Consider the following 18,584-nt stretch of genomic DNA (forward strand, 5'->3'; position numbering starts at 1 on the left):
AATGGTAATTTGGATTGCTTTTTTTTTTCTCTCTTTTATTTGTTTAAACTGTTCAATTAATTGTTGGGAATTCATGAGAAACAAGGAAAAGCGAATTCCTAGTTTGCCTTGAACTTGAAAAAGATTTTTATAAAACTAGCTTTTAATAGACTTAGTCAGTTAGAAACTAATTAAGTCTAACGAACTAACAAAAGAAAAAAAAAATAAAAAATCCAAGACAAAAGATTTAAAAGTCAATTGAAACCAAATAGTCATTCTTTATTTCAATTAACAATAACGACATTTTTATTTTGTCAGATTACACCGTGTCGTTAAGAAATGAGTTAAATCAAGATTTTTATAAGCTTATATTTTAGGGTTTCTATTGAAAACCAAGTCTTTATCTAAAATAATATGCCCTCCTTTTTCCAACAGTGCACACACGGGTCCCACTCGAGTACACAAGGTCTGGAACTACTGGTACCGTTTTCACACAAACCAATTCATTGACCCTCCCTTCTCCCTCTTCAACTTTCTTTATTTTATCCTTGCCTAGTTGCAAAAACCAAAAGAGATTTTCTGGAATGTTTTAAAATTCATTTTAAATATATAAGTGAAAATTTTTTATTTTCATTTATATATTGCTTATTCAAAGAAAAACTTGGTTTGTTATATGTAATATATATTAAAGCTTTGTATTTATTAACAAAAAGAATCATAACATTGTGAAAACAAAAGAATAACGAAAGAAAAATAAACTCAAAAAAAAAAAAAAAAAAACGAAAGAAATAAATAAAAAACCTATGTATATATGAAAATAATAATACACCCAAAGGACTCTAAAAGTTTGAGGCCACCTTCCTGATATCTTCACGTGAAGGATATTGATGGTTTTGCAAGGAATAGGGAGGCACAAAATTAGTGGCTCCACTTCCTGCACTAGTAGGGCCTGTCAATGCCGTGTCAATATTACTATTGCTGCCATAAGTCCGAGGCACACTGGCTGTTGATGCAGATGGCACTGCATGGTCTGTAGTGATGGCTGTAGCCACTGCTTCAGTCGCTGCATCTGTAGTCGATGAAATTGGAGAGATTAATGGTGCATTCCCATTGCTCATGGATCCCACCGGTTGTCCCACAGCGTATGTAGGGTACCCAGAAGACTCGTAGGTTGTAAGGGTATTATTATACTGTGCAGAAGGTGAAGTGACAGACGAGTTATAATAATAGGAGCCATTATTATTATCAAGACCCTGTACTTGGCCGGAACCTAATGGATAAGCCCCAGGAGGAGACGAGGCACCAAGGGTGCGTGCATCAGGGGACACGGAACCACAATGGGGAACAAGGCCCTCGGCTGACCGCTCATACGGGTCGGAAGATGTGTACGAAACAGCGGTCGCATTGATACTGCCGGGGGTCGAAGGCCCAGTGGTATAAGTTGCATTGTATGGGCTACTACCATCGTGGGGTAAGAAGGCAGCAGCTGCTACAGAAATTGCACCTGGCGCAGGGGTGGTGGTGGGTGCAGCTGCAGGTCCGGATTGCAGAGGCATAACTGACTGTGGCAGTGGAGGAGAGTCTCCATAAACTTGTGTCATCTGTGGTTGTTGTTGTTGTTGTTGTTGCTGCTGCTGCTGCTGCTGACCCGTCATTGCACCGCTAATAGCACCGACCCCGAGACCTGAAGGAATAGCCGTTACAGCTGGTGTCGTTGGAGGAGCAGGCCCCCATCCACGGTAATTGCCCGATGCTGGGTCATCGCTTGAAGCCTTTTCTCCAAAAACATTCCCGGACCCATGTAGAGTAGCCAAACTGTCTGGTCGTTCCTTACCGTTTGCGCCCAGCCGGCGGCCATTGCCTCCAAAAGTGGGGCCCAGCATGTCGTCATCAGTTCCGCGAGATCTTTCTCTGTTATTTTCGTCATCTGAATCGTCGTCGTGACGAATATTCGGATTAAATCCATAGTCACGAATCTCGGCAAGACGCTGGGACCTAATAGCTTTGGTGCGCCGGTGCCGCCTCCAAAAGAAAATACCCACAAGTGCAAAAATAGTAATCACTCCACATGGCACAGCTACGGCCAATGCAATGATGCCGCCGGATGATAGTCCTGAAGACCCATGGCTAGCTGCTGGTGAGGATGATGATGATGATGCCGCTGCCTGTGAAGAAGCCGTAACTGCTGGAGAATTGTCTAAACCAGTAGCAGAGCTAAAAGGAATTGCCGAGTCTGAGTTGATCAAGGTTCGGTGGGTGGTGATGAGCAGAGTTGTGACGGCGCTAGAAAACGCTTGTGAGGCATCGGATGTTATGGGTGGTGCTGTTGCATCTGTGGATGGTCCTCCAGGTGTTGTTTCTGGAGTTGGCAGAGCCAGGCTGGGGATAATTGTGGAAGTGGAGGTTAGGACCACTACCACTGTAGTATCTGCGGAAAGTGTGTCAGCCATGGTTATATGGTAAAGGAAGAAGAGATATTAAAAGTAGCAATTTATTTGTAAATAATTAAAAAAGAAGAAAAAAAAAGAGAAGAAAGAAAGGGGAAAAAAAAGGAAGAAAAAGATGAAAAGGAAGAACAAGGGAAAAGGAATGGAAGGTTTATTTTTATTATTATTATTATTATTATTTTTGATAAAAAAATAAAAAAAAAACTAAAAAACGAGAAAGTCGCCAGTTTTAAATATAGTACTCTCACACACACCTGCGCGCCAACTCTAAAATGTTCATATGGCAGTCACACCGTGCTTAAACTGACCAGTCAGAGTTTCAACCAAATCATCTTTGCAGGGTTTTATTTTTTCCTCATATTTTGATAATGGCTGGCAGATTTACCGGCTGGCAGACTGGCCAGTACAATGAATTGTGGGGGTAATGTAGAAGATTGACAGAAAGCACTGGAATTCACAACAACAATAACAGCGAAAAAAAAAATATTCACAAACACGCCTGTGTCTCCGTGTCTCTGAGCCCGCCCGGCACACAAGACATTTGTGTGTGAAGACAAAAGGAGGTGAAGAAGATGAGGCGATTGTAGGGAAGAGCATGAGAGATAGAAAGAAGCCAGTAGACCAGTAGACAAGCAGACCAGCAGACAAGCAAGTTCTCAAAATGGAAATTTCAAAAAAAACAATTATAATAGTGTATTATTATACTATAGTTTATTATTTCTTATATAACCGTCCTTTATAATTATTGTTATATTATAATAATCACTTAAAGCAAAGAAGTACTTAAAATAAAGTCATCTGAATAGCCTTTTGCTTCCTTTCGTTCCAAATAATAAATATTTTTTTTTTATTTTTTTTTTTTCAAAAATAGCAGGCGTCTTTTACGGTGGTCTTAATAAAAAAAAAATAAAACTTTAAGTATATACTCAGCATTTACTTTTTATCCTCCACCTTCTACAGCATGTCTTACCTTCGAAACAATGAAGATCGGTTCTGTGTTTCTTCTGTTTGAAGGAAAAAAGTAACCCTAAAGAAGGGCTTCAAAGAAAGGAGAAGAAAAAAAAATAAAAGAAAAATAAATTTTATTATCCGCAACAAACTTATATCATGAGGGGAGGGGGGAATAAATAAAAGAATTCTTTTCATGGAAAGCTTCTTAAATCGCTTTAGTTTCAAGGCACGCAATTCATGCAAAAAGCTTTAAACCCCTCGGAGTTTTTCATTGTTTTCTGCTTCCATCGGACATAAATATCAGCCGTACCTATGTTGCATCTACTAAACGTTGTAACATCCAGATCATCTAATAACAGCCACACTGTTGTCCAAAGACAGGGGTACAATCTGATGAATTAAAAAATAACAAACTGCCTGTTTTCTTTCTTTCTTCCTTTCTTTCTTTTACTATCAATATCACCCTTATTATTAATCCAAATATGAAAATAGCATCGCCATCTTTGAGCATCTTTCTACTGCTGCTCTCAGTATCAGCTTTTGCTCAAATTCTTGACCTCACTGCTCAAGACCCAGAGCAAAAGGCCCAGTCATTTTGGCGTCTCGACGATTCTATTGCAAATCTCTTCGCAACTCCAGAAAACAAGTGTACCCCAGAAAATTGTTTGGAATCTAAACGCAGCAAAGCAACCGAATGTGGATTTGGTGATAGTACCTGTCTTTGTCAAGTTCTCTTGGAAACTCGCACATCTTGCTACAGTTCTTGTTCACCTATTAACGTAAAAAAATTACAAGATTAAAGTGATGCCTCTAAGCAAGTATCCATTTCACTAACTTTTTTTTTTTTGATTTAGTCTCAAGTTAATGTCCTCAATAGAGCCATCACTGAAACATGTGTAGGGTCTCATTATCTTTTTTACAATTATATTGCCAATATTCTTAATTATGCTCCGTTTTCTAGTGCCCAAGCAGGTCCCAATGAATTTGACAGAAGCGATGAAGCCACCTGGAAAAATGAAAATATAGAAGAAAAACTCAAAGAAGATCAAGAATTTGCAATTGATTACCCTAATGGTTCCATAAAGACAATTGCCACTCAGCTTGCTACTACGCTTCACCCAATCTCTGTTGGACTGCCAACGACTACAATGAATGTTGCGACGACCGCCACAACTACTACTTTTACCAGTCACAAGATTACCAGAGGACCAATTGTAATCACTCTTTCCGGTTCACCTCGTATTCCAACTCATTATATTCCGGATTCTGATTATTCCCCTACTTTACCATTCCCCATTGATTTGACTTCATTTGAATCAACGTCAACACTTCATTTGACTTCCCTACACAGTCTAATTACTACCTCCTCATTGCCACATACCCCATCACTTTCATCTACCATTCATTATACCTCTTTCTTGCCAAATACTTCTCAACTTGAATCTGTTGCACCGTCCACTTCGCACCTTTCTTCTACACCTATAACTTCTTCCATGCCAACAACCTCTTCCACTTCTACATCCACAACACGCACCAGAGGTCCCATTGTTATCACACTTTCTGGAAATCCAAATCCACCACCCTCCACACTTCCACCATTTTTCACTTATAATCCTCCTCCTCTCCCCACTGAAGACTTCCCCCCTGATTTTTTCTCTACTACCACTACCACCTCAAAGTCTTCTAAGACATTGATTAAAACTACCTCCCTAGATATTATCCCTCAAAGACCACCTTTTGAAACTGTCAAAACTGATCCAGGCCTTGGCTCAGCTCAGAACTTTGGAATGTTTGTGGTGATCCCTGACGAAGCTAACCGAGGTGTTTTTGAAATTAAAGACTTAGGCAACCAAAAACAACTTAAGTTTGTTTCTCATAAAGATAGTGACAGTGACAGAAATAAGAAAATAGATATGGAAAAAGTGCAAGTAGAAGAAAAGGACAATGATGACAACAAGATGACAATCACTGGCAGCGACAATTTGGTATTTCAAGATGCTAACGCTCTTGGGAACAGAATTGATGGTATGATTTAATTTCCCCTTCTTTTTTATAGATGAAATAAAAATATCAAAATGATTTCTAACTTTATTTTTTTTGTTTATTTTCCTATTTGTAGATTTTGGTAAAGATGGTATTTATGACGACTCTTTGTGGTTAGGAAAACGAGATTTTGAAGAAAAAGAAGAAAAAGAAGAAAATAGAAATACAGGCGATGAGACTTCAGAAGAGTATCTTATGTTTGGAGATCTAGACAATGATGTTTCAGGTTACGAGTATCCAGATGACTTCAATGATTATGGCTATTATGGCGAAGACAACGACAACGAAGATGATCAGATTGGTGTATACGGTGCCGAATACAACGATCCAGATATGGTAGTTGCAGACGCTTTTAATTTTCAGAAATCCATGAAGAAGATTGGCAAATTTTTCAAAAAGATTGGTGGTGGAGGCAAGAAGAAGAAACAGAGTGGAGATTCCACATCTTTTGAAGGTAGCACTCAAGATCCCAGTGGTGGTGAAGAAACCGGGGATGATTTCTTATCTGAAGTTGAAACTTCTGACAACAACAATGGTGATGAAAATACGGAATATGTCCCGAAACCTTCAAATCAACCTGGTGTCGAACCATTGCCAGAAACTGAACAAGAACAAGTGCCAGAGATTTCTGAGCCAGTACCATTACTACCACCGCTTGCCCCCGTACCTCATCCAGAGCCATACGAACCAGTACCGGAACCTGAACCTGAACCGGAACCTGAACTGGAACCTGAGCTAGTTCCTTCATCTTCTCCTGAGCCTTATGAGCCAGATCTAGATCCAGAACCAGAACCAGAACCAGAACCAGAACCAGAACCAGAACCAGAACTTAAACCTACATTGTCACCGGATGAGTCCCTTGTCAAGCCTGCCCCTTCTCAGACTCCTCAACCTCAGCCTGAACAGAAATTTACATCTGAGCTCCAGTCCCATCCTAATCCAGAAACAGAACCCGTTGAATTTGAGTCATCTTCTGATACTGTTATTGATCCTGAAACAGAAACTAGTTTTTTTGAATCATTTTCGGAACCTACCCTTGAACCGAAACCAAAACTAAAACCGCTACCCGAACCAAATCCAGATCCAGGGCAAGAGCCAGATTCCGAACCTGATTTTGAATTCGACTCAACTTATAACCCTTCACCAAAAATGACTTCCGAGCCCTCATATGATACCGAGTCAACAGAAATACCCAGTTCAAACTCATCTCAGGAGTCTTCATTTGATTTCTCAATTGAACCTTCTGAAACTTTTGTTGAGTCGAGGCCGGTTTCATCTTTTGACTCAGAATCAGAGTTTAGCGAATCTGGCATCTCATTGGAGCCAATATTTGAAACCATTGCGGAACCAAGTACTGAAAATTCAACCACGCTTTTGTCTAAATCTGTTCCAAAACCTGAGCCTTATTTTCCCTCGGAATCAAACGTTTTTGAGTCTGAAGAAGATTATGAATCAAGTTTGTTGGAATCAAGTTTGAGCTCAGAAGAACAAACAAAAACAGAAGCAGATTTATCTGAGTCTTATAGTGAAAGAAGAGTTTCTGAAAGTACTAAATCAGCTTATAACGACTTTGAGGAAACTACATTGTTTGAATCTTCTGAAAACTTTGAAGATGACTATGTCACAACCTTAAGTTCTTCTGAGCTTCCATTTTCTGAAACTTTGGATGATACACAATTTGAAAGTGAAGAAAATTCTTCATCTTCTAAATATTCTTTTCCTATTCCTATTGACGATGTTGAAGAACCAAAAGAGCCTTTAGAAACTGATTCATGGAAGACGCCAGGTACTACATCTTCTACAGAGTTTTTTGAAGGGCCAGTTACTTCTGATCAACCTGAGTTTTTTGAGAGCCCAACAACGTTAGATGGTTCGACGGAATCACAAATTTTGGAATCCTTGAATGAAAGTGAAATTTATCATTATCAGCCAGAATCAGATTCAAAGTCATCTGTTGAATCTGAGTCAAATTTTTCTAAATCTTTTTCCGAGCCGGTTTTTCCTTCTGAGAGCATTTTGGATCCTCCTGTCGAGTCTCCCAATGAATCTTTTTCTGTTGAGCCTGAGCCTGAGCCTGAGCCTGAGCCTGAGCCTGAGCCTGAGCCTGAGCCTAAGTCTGAAGTTACTGAACCAACAGAGATTACAGAACCTGCTGACTCTTCCCCCAATTATTATCACTCGACTGATTACGTTTCAGAGTCTCCAGAATCTTCTGTACCTTTGAGTTCTCCTGATCAAGTTGAAACTTTTGAGCCAGTTGAATTGATTGAATCCTCAAAAGAAGAAAATGTAGCGTCATCTACAGTCCCCACAGATCACACCAGCACTACATCTTTTGAAGTCCCTTTTTCTGACTCTTCGATTGCAGAAGATCCCTTTCCAGACACTCCAGTTTTAAGTGATTTTACATCAGAATCATATTCATCTACAGAAATTACAGAGTCCTTGGTGCCACCCATTTCCTCGCCCTTTTCTCAAAAGCCATTCCGCACTGAAGACCTGTTTTTTGATGAATCTAGCACGATTTCCTGGGAAGATAAAGATCTTGACAAAACTTCTGAAAAGGAAAAACGGGCCGATTATGCAATTGAAAGTCTTCCTGGACAAGTCACTGTACTACCACCTTCTCCTCCACCGCCTCAAAACAAATCGCCTGTGCCAGCTCCACCAGCAACTAGTGACCAGTCTCCAGTAACTGTGACTTCAAGCTTACCCACTAACACTGGCATTTTTTCAATTGCAACACCAACATGGACTGTCTCAGGAACTGTGACTTTGCCATTTAACGGGGGACTCAGTGTTGTTACTTCGACATCGTTTGATGTTACTTTACCTATAGTCACGACAAGTAGCGTGCCGACAAATTCGACATCAATTGTAATGATTACTCAGGCCCCACCTTCTCCCCCAGCTTTGCTAAATCCTCCTGCTCCTCCTGCTCCTCCTGCTCCTCCTGCTCCATCTGTTTCATCTGTTCCACCTGCTCTGCAGCCATCTCCTACTTCCACTCCACTTCCACCCCCTGCTCCTCCTGTTCCTCCTGTCGCTGCTCCACTTCCTCCTGTTGCTGCTCCACTTCCATCACCTCCATCTGCTCCTATACAACCACTTCCGTTTCCACCCTCACCTACTCCAGTCTCATCTGCCACCCCTGTTCCACTACCATATACACCAGTAACCACTTTTTCAAAATCAATTCCTGTTAACACTCTAAGTTTCAACTTAACCTCTGGTTCCGGCTCTATCAGTGTGTCTGGTTCAAGTTCTGTAGCTATAATCAGTACTTCTATACCCGACACGTCTTTTTCTTCTTTAAGCCAGTTAAGCAGTACTTCAATTGCTGTTCCGGGTATTTTGTTACCTGTTGCTACCGGTACTACGAGCACTACTGTTAGTAGAGCAAATTTTACTACTACAACTTTCTTACCACCAAGTGCCATGCCAACTTCAACGATTGCCTTGTCTGGTACTACAAGCAATGAAAAAAATACCCCAGGGATATCTTCTATGACTTCTACTAGATCTGTGCTCACAACTACCTTGAGTAATGTTACAACAGCAACCAGTTTGTTAAAAAGTTCTTCTTCTAATAGTACAAGTTTGGCAACTTCTACAAAAGTTAATTCAACTAGTGTACCAGTAACTGTGACGCCAACAAACTCAGCAATATCGAGTGGCCTAAACACCCTCACCTCTGCAACTACCACTATCGGAACGTCTTCTTCTTCTTTTTCCTCTAATGGTACCTCAATAGTTAACTATACTACAAGTTCATCTTCCACATCTGGTCTATCACTGAGATACTCTAGTATTAAAACAGATATAACTCTAACAAAACCATCCTCAAGTACAAGTTCCAGTTCTACTGATTTACCACCTACCATTATTTCTACCACTGCATCTAATTCCAAAGCAGTTAAGTCTGAAGTCCCAGCTTCCACAACCAATTTGGCATCCAGTACATCAAAAAGCAGCTCGTCACTAAGATACCCAGTAACTAGACCATCTACATCACAGTCTGGCTCTAGTTCTACTTCTATTCTTTCCAAAACAACGCCTTCTGCTTCCATTGTCATATTAACTACCACTACCAGTCATATTTCCAGCTCTACTTTCAGTTCAAAATTCTCAAATATTTTATCTTCTTCACAACCCAAGACCAGTGTGACTACCACAAATAGTCCACCCCCAAGCTATAGTAAATCAGTTTCATCAGGAACCACAATGCCAGCGGGGAAAATCATAGAACCTCCATCATCTACTCGACTACCACCTCGAATACCGTTTGATAATAAGGGCAGTGATGTGGGGAAAATTCAAGTTCCAGAAGAAAAGAAGAAAATGGGCGATGATATTCAAAAGAGAGGAAAGAAGAAAGATGCTGAAGCCAATATTCCTAAAGAAAAAAAGGAAGAACAAAAAAATGATATTGATGAAGAAAAGGGAAGGGAAGAAGAGCCTAGTGATTTGGAAGAGATACCGGAGGAAAGTGAAGAAGAATATGAAGAAGTTACAGAACCTGAATATGAAATTGAATGGCCTGATTCTGAAGAATATTTTGAAGAAGAGAATGAAGAGCCGGAAACTCCAGAGGAGGAGAAGGAAGAGGAGTGGATTGAACAGCCTGAAGAAGAATGGAGTGATGAAACTGAAGAAGAAAATGACTATTCTGATGATGACTATTGGGATAAAGAAGAAGAGTTAGACAATGATGAGCTAGGAGATGAGTGGAATAAAGGTGACTCTGGAGAAGAAGGAAATAAGGAATATGAAAATTCTGAGGGTGACAACTGGGGTGAAAAGGGGAATGGAGAAATGGATATTGATGAATCTGATTCGGGAAATGAAGAACTAGAAACCCCCGATTATGAAGAGCTTGAGTCTGAGGAGCCCGAATATGAGGATGAGTTTGATGATATCGAGCCTGAAGAGCCTGAAGAGCCTGAAGAGCCTGAAGAGCCTGAAGAGCCTGAGTACGAAGACATTAAGTCTAGAGATCCTCAGTATGATGACTCCGAAGATATGGATGTGGATGATCCAGAAGAATCGGAAACTTTTGGAACTAGATTTACTGAGCTACCACAAGAAACTCAGGCTCCTAAAAGGAAACCTATCAGGCGACCAGCTGTCAAACCTCCAGCTGTCAAGCCTCCCGTTGTTAAGCCTCCCGTTGTTAAGCCTCCCGTTGTTAAGCCTCCCGTTGTTAAGCCTCCCGTTGTTAAGCCTCCCGTTGTTAAGCCTCCCGTTGTTAAGCCACCAGTCACTGTTAAACCACCGAAGGATACCAATGAAAAAAAAGAAGAAGAAGAGGATGGTGCTGATGATGCTGATGATGTTGATGATATTGATAATGTTGATGATAGATTTCAGGAAAATCTTGAAAGGGAATTGGAGAAGGAGATTGGCAAAGAGTTTGATGGAGATGAAGAGATGGATGAAGATACCGAAAAAGATTTGGAGAAGGAGATTGAAAGAATTATCAATGATCAATTCAGAAAGCACTTTTCCACAATGACACAAGTACCACCCAAAACAGAGTCTGCAACAGCTAGTATCACTTCTTATTCAACAATTGCAACTAGTAGTGGAAACCAATCATTGACAACATCATTTTCAACAACACCTAGTAGTATTACTATATCAGGACCAGTCACAGTTACAGTTACTCTTGGAGAGCCACCTAAAAATGTTTCCAATTCTACATTGACTACCAACTTGACTACCAGCTTTAATAGCACGATCTTGAGTAAAACCGATCCAGCAGTTATTACTGTGACTGTTACACCGAGCCCAACAAAGTCTGCAAAACCAACCAAGAAGAAATGGTGGTTTGAAAATGACGATGATGACGATGACGATGATGACGATGATGACGATGACGATGATGACGATGACGATGATGACGATGACGATGACAATTATAAGAGATATAAAAAGATTACCAGGCCCAAGAAAAAGAAAGCCATGATTATAAACCCCAAATTTCCACATGTCAGAGAAGGAGCTCGCAAAATTTATTGGGTTACCATTACTGAGGAGACTACCAAGACATCGTACTCTACAGTTTATTTTGAGTATACTGATACAGTGACTGAGACTACCACGTTAATTTATAGGCGACCTCGAAAGTGTCTTCCACATTTCCCCTTTAAAAAGAAGTATGGTGATGATTACGAAGAAGATGAAGAGGATGAAGAGGATGAGGATGAAGGAATAGAGTCGGATGAGCACTTTAACGTGATTATATCTACAAAAACGGAAACCGAGACAGAGTATTATACCAAGACTATGATTCCATCAAGGCTGAGATTTGTGGGTAGTGATGGAACCTATGACTATTATGATATCCCTAATGTCATTGAAGAAGATGATGATGAGGATAATGAAGATGGAGAAAATGACGACGAAGATGATTATGACGATGAAGACGATGATGACGATGATGAAGACGATGATGAAGACGATGATGAAGACGATGATGAAGATGAAGATGATGATGAAGATGAAGATGATGATGAAGATGAAGATGAAGATGATGAAGATGAAGATGATGAAGATGATGATGATGATGAAGATGAAGATGATGATGATGAAGATGATGATGATGATGATGATGATGATGATGATGATGAAGATGATGATGATGATGATGATGATGATGATGATGATGATGATGATGATGATGACGATGACTACTATCGGCCACCCAAAAAGATTACCAAGACCAGATTCCGGACCAAGACTGAAACTGAGCTTTTGAGAGAAATCAAACGGCCAAAAACCAAGACCAAAACTAAAACCAAGATTCCCAAAGTTGTGACAGTGACATCTATTTCTTCAGGGTCTAGTATTAGTGATACCAAAAGTGTGAGTGAAATTAGTAGCACAATTAGCACTCAGAGAAGTTTAAGCATTACCATGGGTGACAATAGTACGACGAACCTTGTTAGTACTAGTGCAAGTTTAAGTATTCCTGAAGATGGGAAAAACGGGACGGATATTAAAGGACCAAGGGAAAAGATGAGCAAGAAGGAAAGGCTTCGGAAGAAAAAGGCGGCCAAAAAAAGGCACAAAAAAGAAAAGATTGATGGGATAAAGAAGAAGAAGGCAGCCAAGAAGGAACGCAAGGCAGAGAAGAAGAAACGCAAGGCCGAAAAGAAAGCTGAAAAAAGGAAGAATATGAAGAAGAAGTTGCGCAAAATGAAGAATAAGAAGAAGAAGAATGAAACTGTGGGGGTCATGGTGTTTAACATTGCTGGAGGTGATGATCCAGTGATGGCGCTGGGGATTCCAGCACAAGTCATTGCTTCTGCTACATCATTAGTACAAGTTAAAGTGTCTGGTGGTGTTGGAGATGGAGATGGAGATGGAGATGGAGATGGAGGATTAAGGCCTACAGGAGTTTCAGGAATTTCAGGAATTTCAGGAGTTTTAGGAGCACTTGCAAAGGGTGTTGTTTATCCCGAAATATATCAGGGTCCTATGCCTGGGGCTGTACGGATACCTCGGTGTGTATGTACAGGGGCTCCTGAGGGAGGGGGTGATTATTTAGGAGAGCGGCTAGCAATTCAGGAGAAGATAGATGAGGGAAGAGGAGAATCAAAGCCAAAGCAGAGTCCACCTTTTGAGTTTTCTTCTGGAGCTTGGAGCATACGTGGGTTGAAACGAAATGCTGACGTGCGCTGGTTACGTGCGCTACGAACGACGGGGCTTGGAGTTGTATTTGGAATAATTGGAATGGGAGTGAATTTCTTATTTTTATGAGTGATGAAGAGACATCTTTTAAAGGGGTTCAAGTTGTTTTTTTTTTATTATTATTAGTATTATTATTATGTGAAAGATATATATTTATATATATATATATATATATATATATATATAAACAATTTGAATGGTTATTTATGAGGTTTGAAGAATATATACTGTATGAATTGGAGAATTGAATAATGTGGGCTTGAAATAGTTTCAAAAAAAAAAAAATGGTGGTTGAAAAAATAAATAAATAAATAAATAAATTAATAAATAAATAAATGTTAATGATTACGTAAATTTTTATTATATGTTTATTAATGTTCACGTGATATTTTAAAGGTCTGCCAAAACGGGACTTTCCTTGTTAATAAAGAAACGAAAAAAAAAAAAAAAAAAAAAAAAAAAGTTTTCTTTTAAGCGAATGAAAAAACTTTTTTTTTTTTTTTTTTTTTTTTTTATTTTTCAACCAGCATTATTATATCGACTACTATAATTTCAATATGATTTTGTTTTAAAACAAAAAAAAAAAAAAAAAAAGATATACCTTGATGAATTAAACAGATCAAATATATATAAATATAAGTGAATGAAATATTTCTTTCTTTCTTTCTTTCTTTCTTTCTTTCTTTGTTTATTTGTTTGATTGTTTGTTTATTTGTTTATTTGTTTTGATTGTTTGATTGTTTGTTTATATAAATTTTATATGTTGTTGCCACTCACCACGGCGCTTTTTTTTTTATTTTTTTTTATTTTTTTTTTAAAGTGGCGCGCCTTGCCGCGAGATTTTTCACTGGCAAAGGTTTTTTTGTGTGTAAAAAAACAAGAAGATGGGAAACGTGTGTTGGTGGAATTTTTTTTTTTTTTTTTTGGGTACCACTGAAATCATCGCCAAAATGGACTTTTATAGAAAAAAAAATTTATATAAATATAAATTGATTAATTATTATAATTGATAAAGAAAAAACAGCATATATATATATATATGAATGAATGAAATAAATATTTATGTGTATATATAGATATATAAAAATATATGATATAATTTTTTATTATTCTAAATAAAAATAAGAAAAGAAATTAAAAAAAAATTTGAGAAATAATTGGAAAAAAAAAAAAAAATTTTATATATATAAATAATAATAAAAGTAAGAAGACCGCACCAGGGGGTCTATTATACTTATATGGTTTATTTTATTTTTTTTAATTTTTTTTTTTATTTGGGAGAGGTCGTCATAAACTTGGATGCAAGAAAACAGGAGAAAGTTGGATGAGATGTTTGAAAAGCTTTTAAAAGTCGTGTACAAAATGCCTTGATGAAATATATAAATAAAGATTTTTTTTTTTTTTTTTTTTTGGATTTGGATTTGGATTTGGGAGTTTCCATTTTTACTTAAAAAGCAAAGACGGCAACGGCACCAGCAACAATGGCGGCAAAAGCAGAAGCCTGGACAAAGGCCGAAGAGGCAGCATTGTCATTGACAACAGGCAAGGTGGTAGGAGAAGTAGTGTTACCGGTAGTGTTGCTAGAAGAGGTGGGAAGAACAACTGCAGGAGAAGTGGAAGAAGAAGAAGAAGAAGAAGAAGCGGAGGCTGAAGAGTGGGCGTGGCAAGGAGAAGTGGAGCACACAGTGGTGAAAACAGTGGAGACCTCAACCTCAGCAGTAGAGGAAGGCTTGACGACGGAAGAAGATGTGGTGGTAGGAGCAGCTGAAGAAGAAGAAGCCTTGGAAGAGGTAGCAGCTGCAGAAGAAGTAGAGGCAGCGGCAGAAGAAGTAGCAGCGGCGGAGGAAGAGGCGATGGAAGAAGCAGCTGCAGAAGAAGTAGCGGCAGCGGAGGAAGTAGCAACGGCAGAAGAAGTAGCGGCAGCGGAGGAAGTAGCAGCGGCAGAAGAAGAGGCGATGGAAGAAGCAGCTGCAGAAGAAGAAGAAGAAGAAGTGGTAGTTGCAGCAGCAGAGGAAGAAGAGATGGTCGAAGAAGCGACAGAAGAAGATGAGGATGAAACTGTAGATGAAGAAGATGAAGAGGAAGAAGAAGAAGAAGCCGAGACGTCCTTGCCCTGAGCGGAACAAGAGCTCTTAAAAGCCGAAATAGCGGTGTCTGCATTATCGTTGGGGCAGATAGAGTTGAGGCAGCTAATGACAGAATCGCCATTAGAAGTGCAGATACAGTCAAAGTCGTTAAGGTCGGAGCAGGACTGAGCCTTGGAGACTTGGGAGACACAAGCGAGAAGACAGGCGGGAGGGGTGGCCACGACAGCGGCAGTGAGAGAGGCGACAGAGACGACAGCTGAGAACTTCATTTTTTTTTTTTTTAAATATTTATTTGGTTATTTAGATTGAAAAATGTAGGTTGGTTTAGTTGGTTGGTTGTTGGAATGTATTTATAAATATAAATAAATATATATATATATATATAAAACAGTATTTTTTTTATTATGATTGATGAAAAATTAACGAAATAATAATAATAAGAAACTGGTGATAAAAAGAGAATTTAACGAAAGACTGAGAAAGAAAAAAAAAAAAATCTCTCTAATAAAGAAGATCTAAAAATAAGTGGTGGCGGGTTTTAAACTTGGAGTAAATAAAAACGAGCGTGTATAGATGAATTTCGAGAAATTTTGTAAATTCAAGGTTGTTATTGAAAATGAAAATGAAAAGGAAAAAAAAAAAAAAGGGAAAAGGAAAAAAAAAAAAAAAAAGGAAAAGGAAAAAAAAAAAAAAATTAAAAAAAAAAAAAAAAAAGTCTGCGTGTCTGCGTTTCAACTGCTGCTGCTGCTGTTGCTGCTGCCTCGCCTGTCTGTTTTAAATTTTTATATATTTATTAAGTGGGTGCAGCCATAGCGACGGGCCGTATGGGGTGAGAAGTATCAACAACAATCAACAACAAAAAAAAAAAATAAATAAAAAAAATAAAAAAAATAAAAGCTGTGACATAATTGTTACAAAGATATTACATTTTATAAAATCTTATTACAATTATTATTATTATTATTATTATTACTATTATTACTATTATTACTATTATTACTATTATTAATAATATTTATATTCAAATGTATTACAAAATTAATTTAATATTTGTTACAATATCTCAGTTAATTACATTAATGTAATGTAAAATTTTATTGTAATGTAATGTAACAATGTACCCCCACACAAACACACACACACACATGTATTATATATACCTAAATTTGCTATTAAAAAAAAAAAAATACGCCGCAGCGTCTCAAATTAGTCAAAAAAAAAAATGAAAAAAAAAAAAAATCAACATCAAAATATTTCAGACATAACAACCTCCCCCTCTAACATTCCTGATCTATTCATTCATTCTTTCATTTAATTCTTTTTTTTTCTTGTCTTATATTTTATTTCATTCATTGTTCTTTTTTTTTTTTAAAAAAAATCTTCTCATGTATGACGAGCCCGATCAGGTAATGGTGGAGGTGGCGGTGGATATGCTATACTTACCGTTTCATGTGCAGGATACCCTGCTCTGTTACGACCATTAGAAGAAGAAGAAGAAGAAGTGGCCGGATTTGGTTGTGGTTGTTGTTGTTGATATTGATGTTGATGTTGATGTTGATGTGAATTCAATTGTGAACTGTGACTATTGTCGTTACTACCTTGAAATACACCTGAATCTTGAGAACTAGATACCCCAGATAACTCAATCAACTCAGGATGACTTTTGCCTGAAGCAAAATTCGTGGTAGTATGCAAATCATGTCCTTGATCCTTACTAGTAAGCAAACTACCCGTGCTTGGTTCAGGAATATCCTTATATCCTTCGTTATTACTTCCACTTCCAAATGTAAACCATCCAGACTTTTTCTTCTTACCAATTCCAAGAGTCGAATATTTCCCATGACGAATGTTATCTTCGGCAGTATGTTGCAAATGGTGCATCAAAATCAAATTGTTTCGTGAGTTACTCTTGTATAATGCTCCTGCAATAATACCCAAAACAGGTGTAATACCTAGTAAAAAATCCATTGTAATATTGGCCATCATTTTGGATTGTACACCCACAGGTAGTCCTCCTTCAAGGCCTTGGGCCATGTAAACAAGACGTAATGAGAGATAAATGTTGATACAATCGCCAACAACTGGAATAATCCCAATGATTGCTGACCAGCCCAATCGCATTCCACAGAAACTGAAAAACATGTCTAAGTTCCAAGCACGTTTACTAAATTGGCGCATGATTTCTTGATCCTTTTCACAAAGACCAAGCTCAGGAGGTTCTTTCCAAACACGTTTGGTCTTGACTTTGCCATTGGGCTTTGTGACTTGAATCTAGGAACAACATTAGAATTATATTAAAATATTTGCGGGGAGAGGATGAAAAATAATTAGGGGAGGAAATAATAAAAGTATAAAAGTAAATAATAACTTACAGTATCATAGAACGGGTCTTCGTCACCAAAAGTCTTCTGCACTGCCGTGTTGACGTACTACAAAAAATAAAAAAAAAATAAAAAAAAAATCAAAGGTCATTATTGTATTAATTAATGTGTATAATAAAATATCAGTAGATGTGCATAGATGCAACTTGTTTTAAAACAATCAAGATTTTTGCTTACCTTCTGGCCAATTTTCTTAACCAAAAATGACATTATTTAAAAGTATAAGGTTATTGTATATACTAGAATGAAAAAAAAAAAAGAAGAAGAAGATATTATTAGTACTAAATAAAATGAATAAAAAAAATTTGGTTTGGGGGGGGGGGTTATATTTAAAAAAAAAAAAAGGACCGTCTTTCAGAGTCCTTTTATATATAAAAAAAAAAACTCAAATTTAAAGACAAATAAATAAGCTTGCTCACCTGTGATATGTGGAGAAACAAAAGAAAGAAGGTTTATTTCTGTGTTTGTAAATATATATATATACAAGCAATCAAAAAAAAAAATAAAATAAAATAAAATAATAAAATATATAGTCGGTTGGTTTTCTTAAGAGCAATGATATTAAAGATTTAAACCCGAATAAGAATAAGAATAAAAAAGAAATATATAAAAAAAAAACTCCTCTTCTTCCTTTGACTTAAAAAAATTATCAAAATATCTTTTCAAAAATTGATATATAATATAAATAAAAGTAAAAGTAAAAGATAAATATTTATTTGGTAAAAATAAAAAATAAAAAATAAAAAACACCACTCCTTAATACCCTTTTGATTGATTGTACTGACTTTGAAGATTCAGGTAGTGTCGGTACCAAGGCGGGTCTTCAAAAAGTTTTTTTTTTTTTAAATGGGCTGACGCATATTGTGCCAGCCACTACTATTACTTTTTTTTATTTTTTTATTTATTTTTTTATTTATTTATTTTTTTATTTATTTTTTTTTTTTTACCATGTACTTTTAGTTTAGTATTCACAACAAAACTTGTCAATATAAAAAAATAAA

At 37.5% G+C, this 18,584-nt stretch overlaps 4 protein-coding genes across 4 annotated transcripts; 1 reads left to right on the forward strand and 3 right to left on the reverse strand.

Moving 5' to 3' along the window:
• Positions 1 to 818: 818 nt before the first annotated feature.
• SAPINGB_P003002 (uncharacterized protein) lies at positions 819 to 2,429 on the reverse strand (the record flags this gene model as incomplete). Its single annotated transcript, XM_031997720.1, has 1 exon — positions 819 to 2,429. One exon carries the CDS (start codon positions 2,427 to 2,429, stop codon positions 819 to 821), a length of 1,611 nt encoding a protein of 536 aa, XP_031853611.1.
• A 1,430-nt stretch (positions 2,430 to 3,859) lies between these two features.
• On the forward strand, positions 3,860 to 13,184 carry SAPINGB_P003003 (uncharacterized protein; the record flags this gene model as incomplete). The annotated part of the gene is made up of 3 exons (XM_031997721.1): positions 3,860 to 4,156; positions 4,232 to 5,402; positions 5,497 to 13,184. The coding sequence occupies 3 exons, from the start codon at positions 3,860 to 3,862 to the stop codon at positions 13,182 to 13,184; spliced, it is 9,156 nt and encodes a 3,051-aa protein (XP_031853612.1).
• A 1,378-nt stretch (positions 13,185 to 14,562) lies between these two features.
• SAPINGB_P003004 (uncharacterized protein) lies at positions 14,563 to 15,471 on the reverse strand (the record flags this gene model as incomplete). Its single annotated transcript, XM_031997722.1, has 1 exon — positions 14,563 to 15,471. The coding sequence occupies one exon, from the start codon at positions 15,469 to 15,471 to the stop codon at positions 14,563 to 14,565; it is 909 nt and encodes a 302-aa protein (XP_031853613.1).
• A 1,114-nt stretch (positions 15,472 to 16,585) lies between these two features.
• On the reverse strand, positions 16,586 to 17,793 carry SAPINGB_P003005 (uncharacterized protein; the record flags this gene model as incomplete). Its single annotated transcript, XM_031997723.1, has 3 exons — positions 16,586 to 17,473; positions 17,575 to 17,631; positions 17,761 to 17,793. The coding sequence occupies 3 exons, from the start codon at positions 17,791 to 17,793 to the stop codon at positions 16,586 to 16,588; spliced, it is 978 nt and encodes a 325-aa protein (XP_031853614.1).
• Positions 17,794 to 18,584: the final 791 nt, after the last annotated feature.

Source organism: Magnusiomyces paraingens, assembly GCF_902498895.1.
Source record: "Magnusiomyces paraingens strain CBS 517.90 genome assembly, contig: contig2, whole genome shotgun sequence".
NCBI lineage: Eukaryota > Fungi > Ascomycota > Dipodascomycetes > Dipodascales > Dipodascaceae > Magnusiomyces > Magnusiomyces paraingens.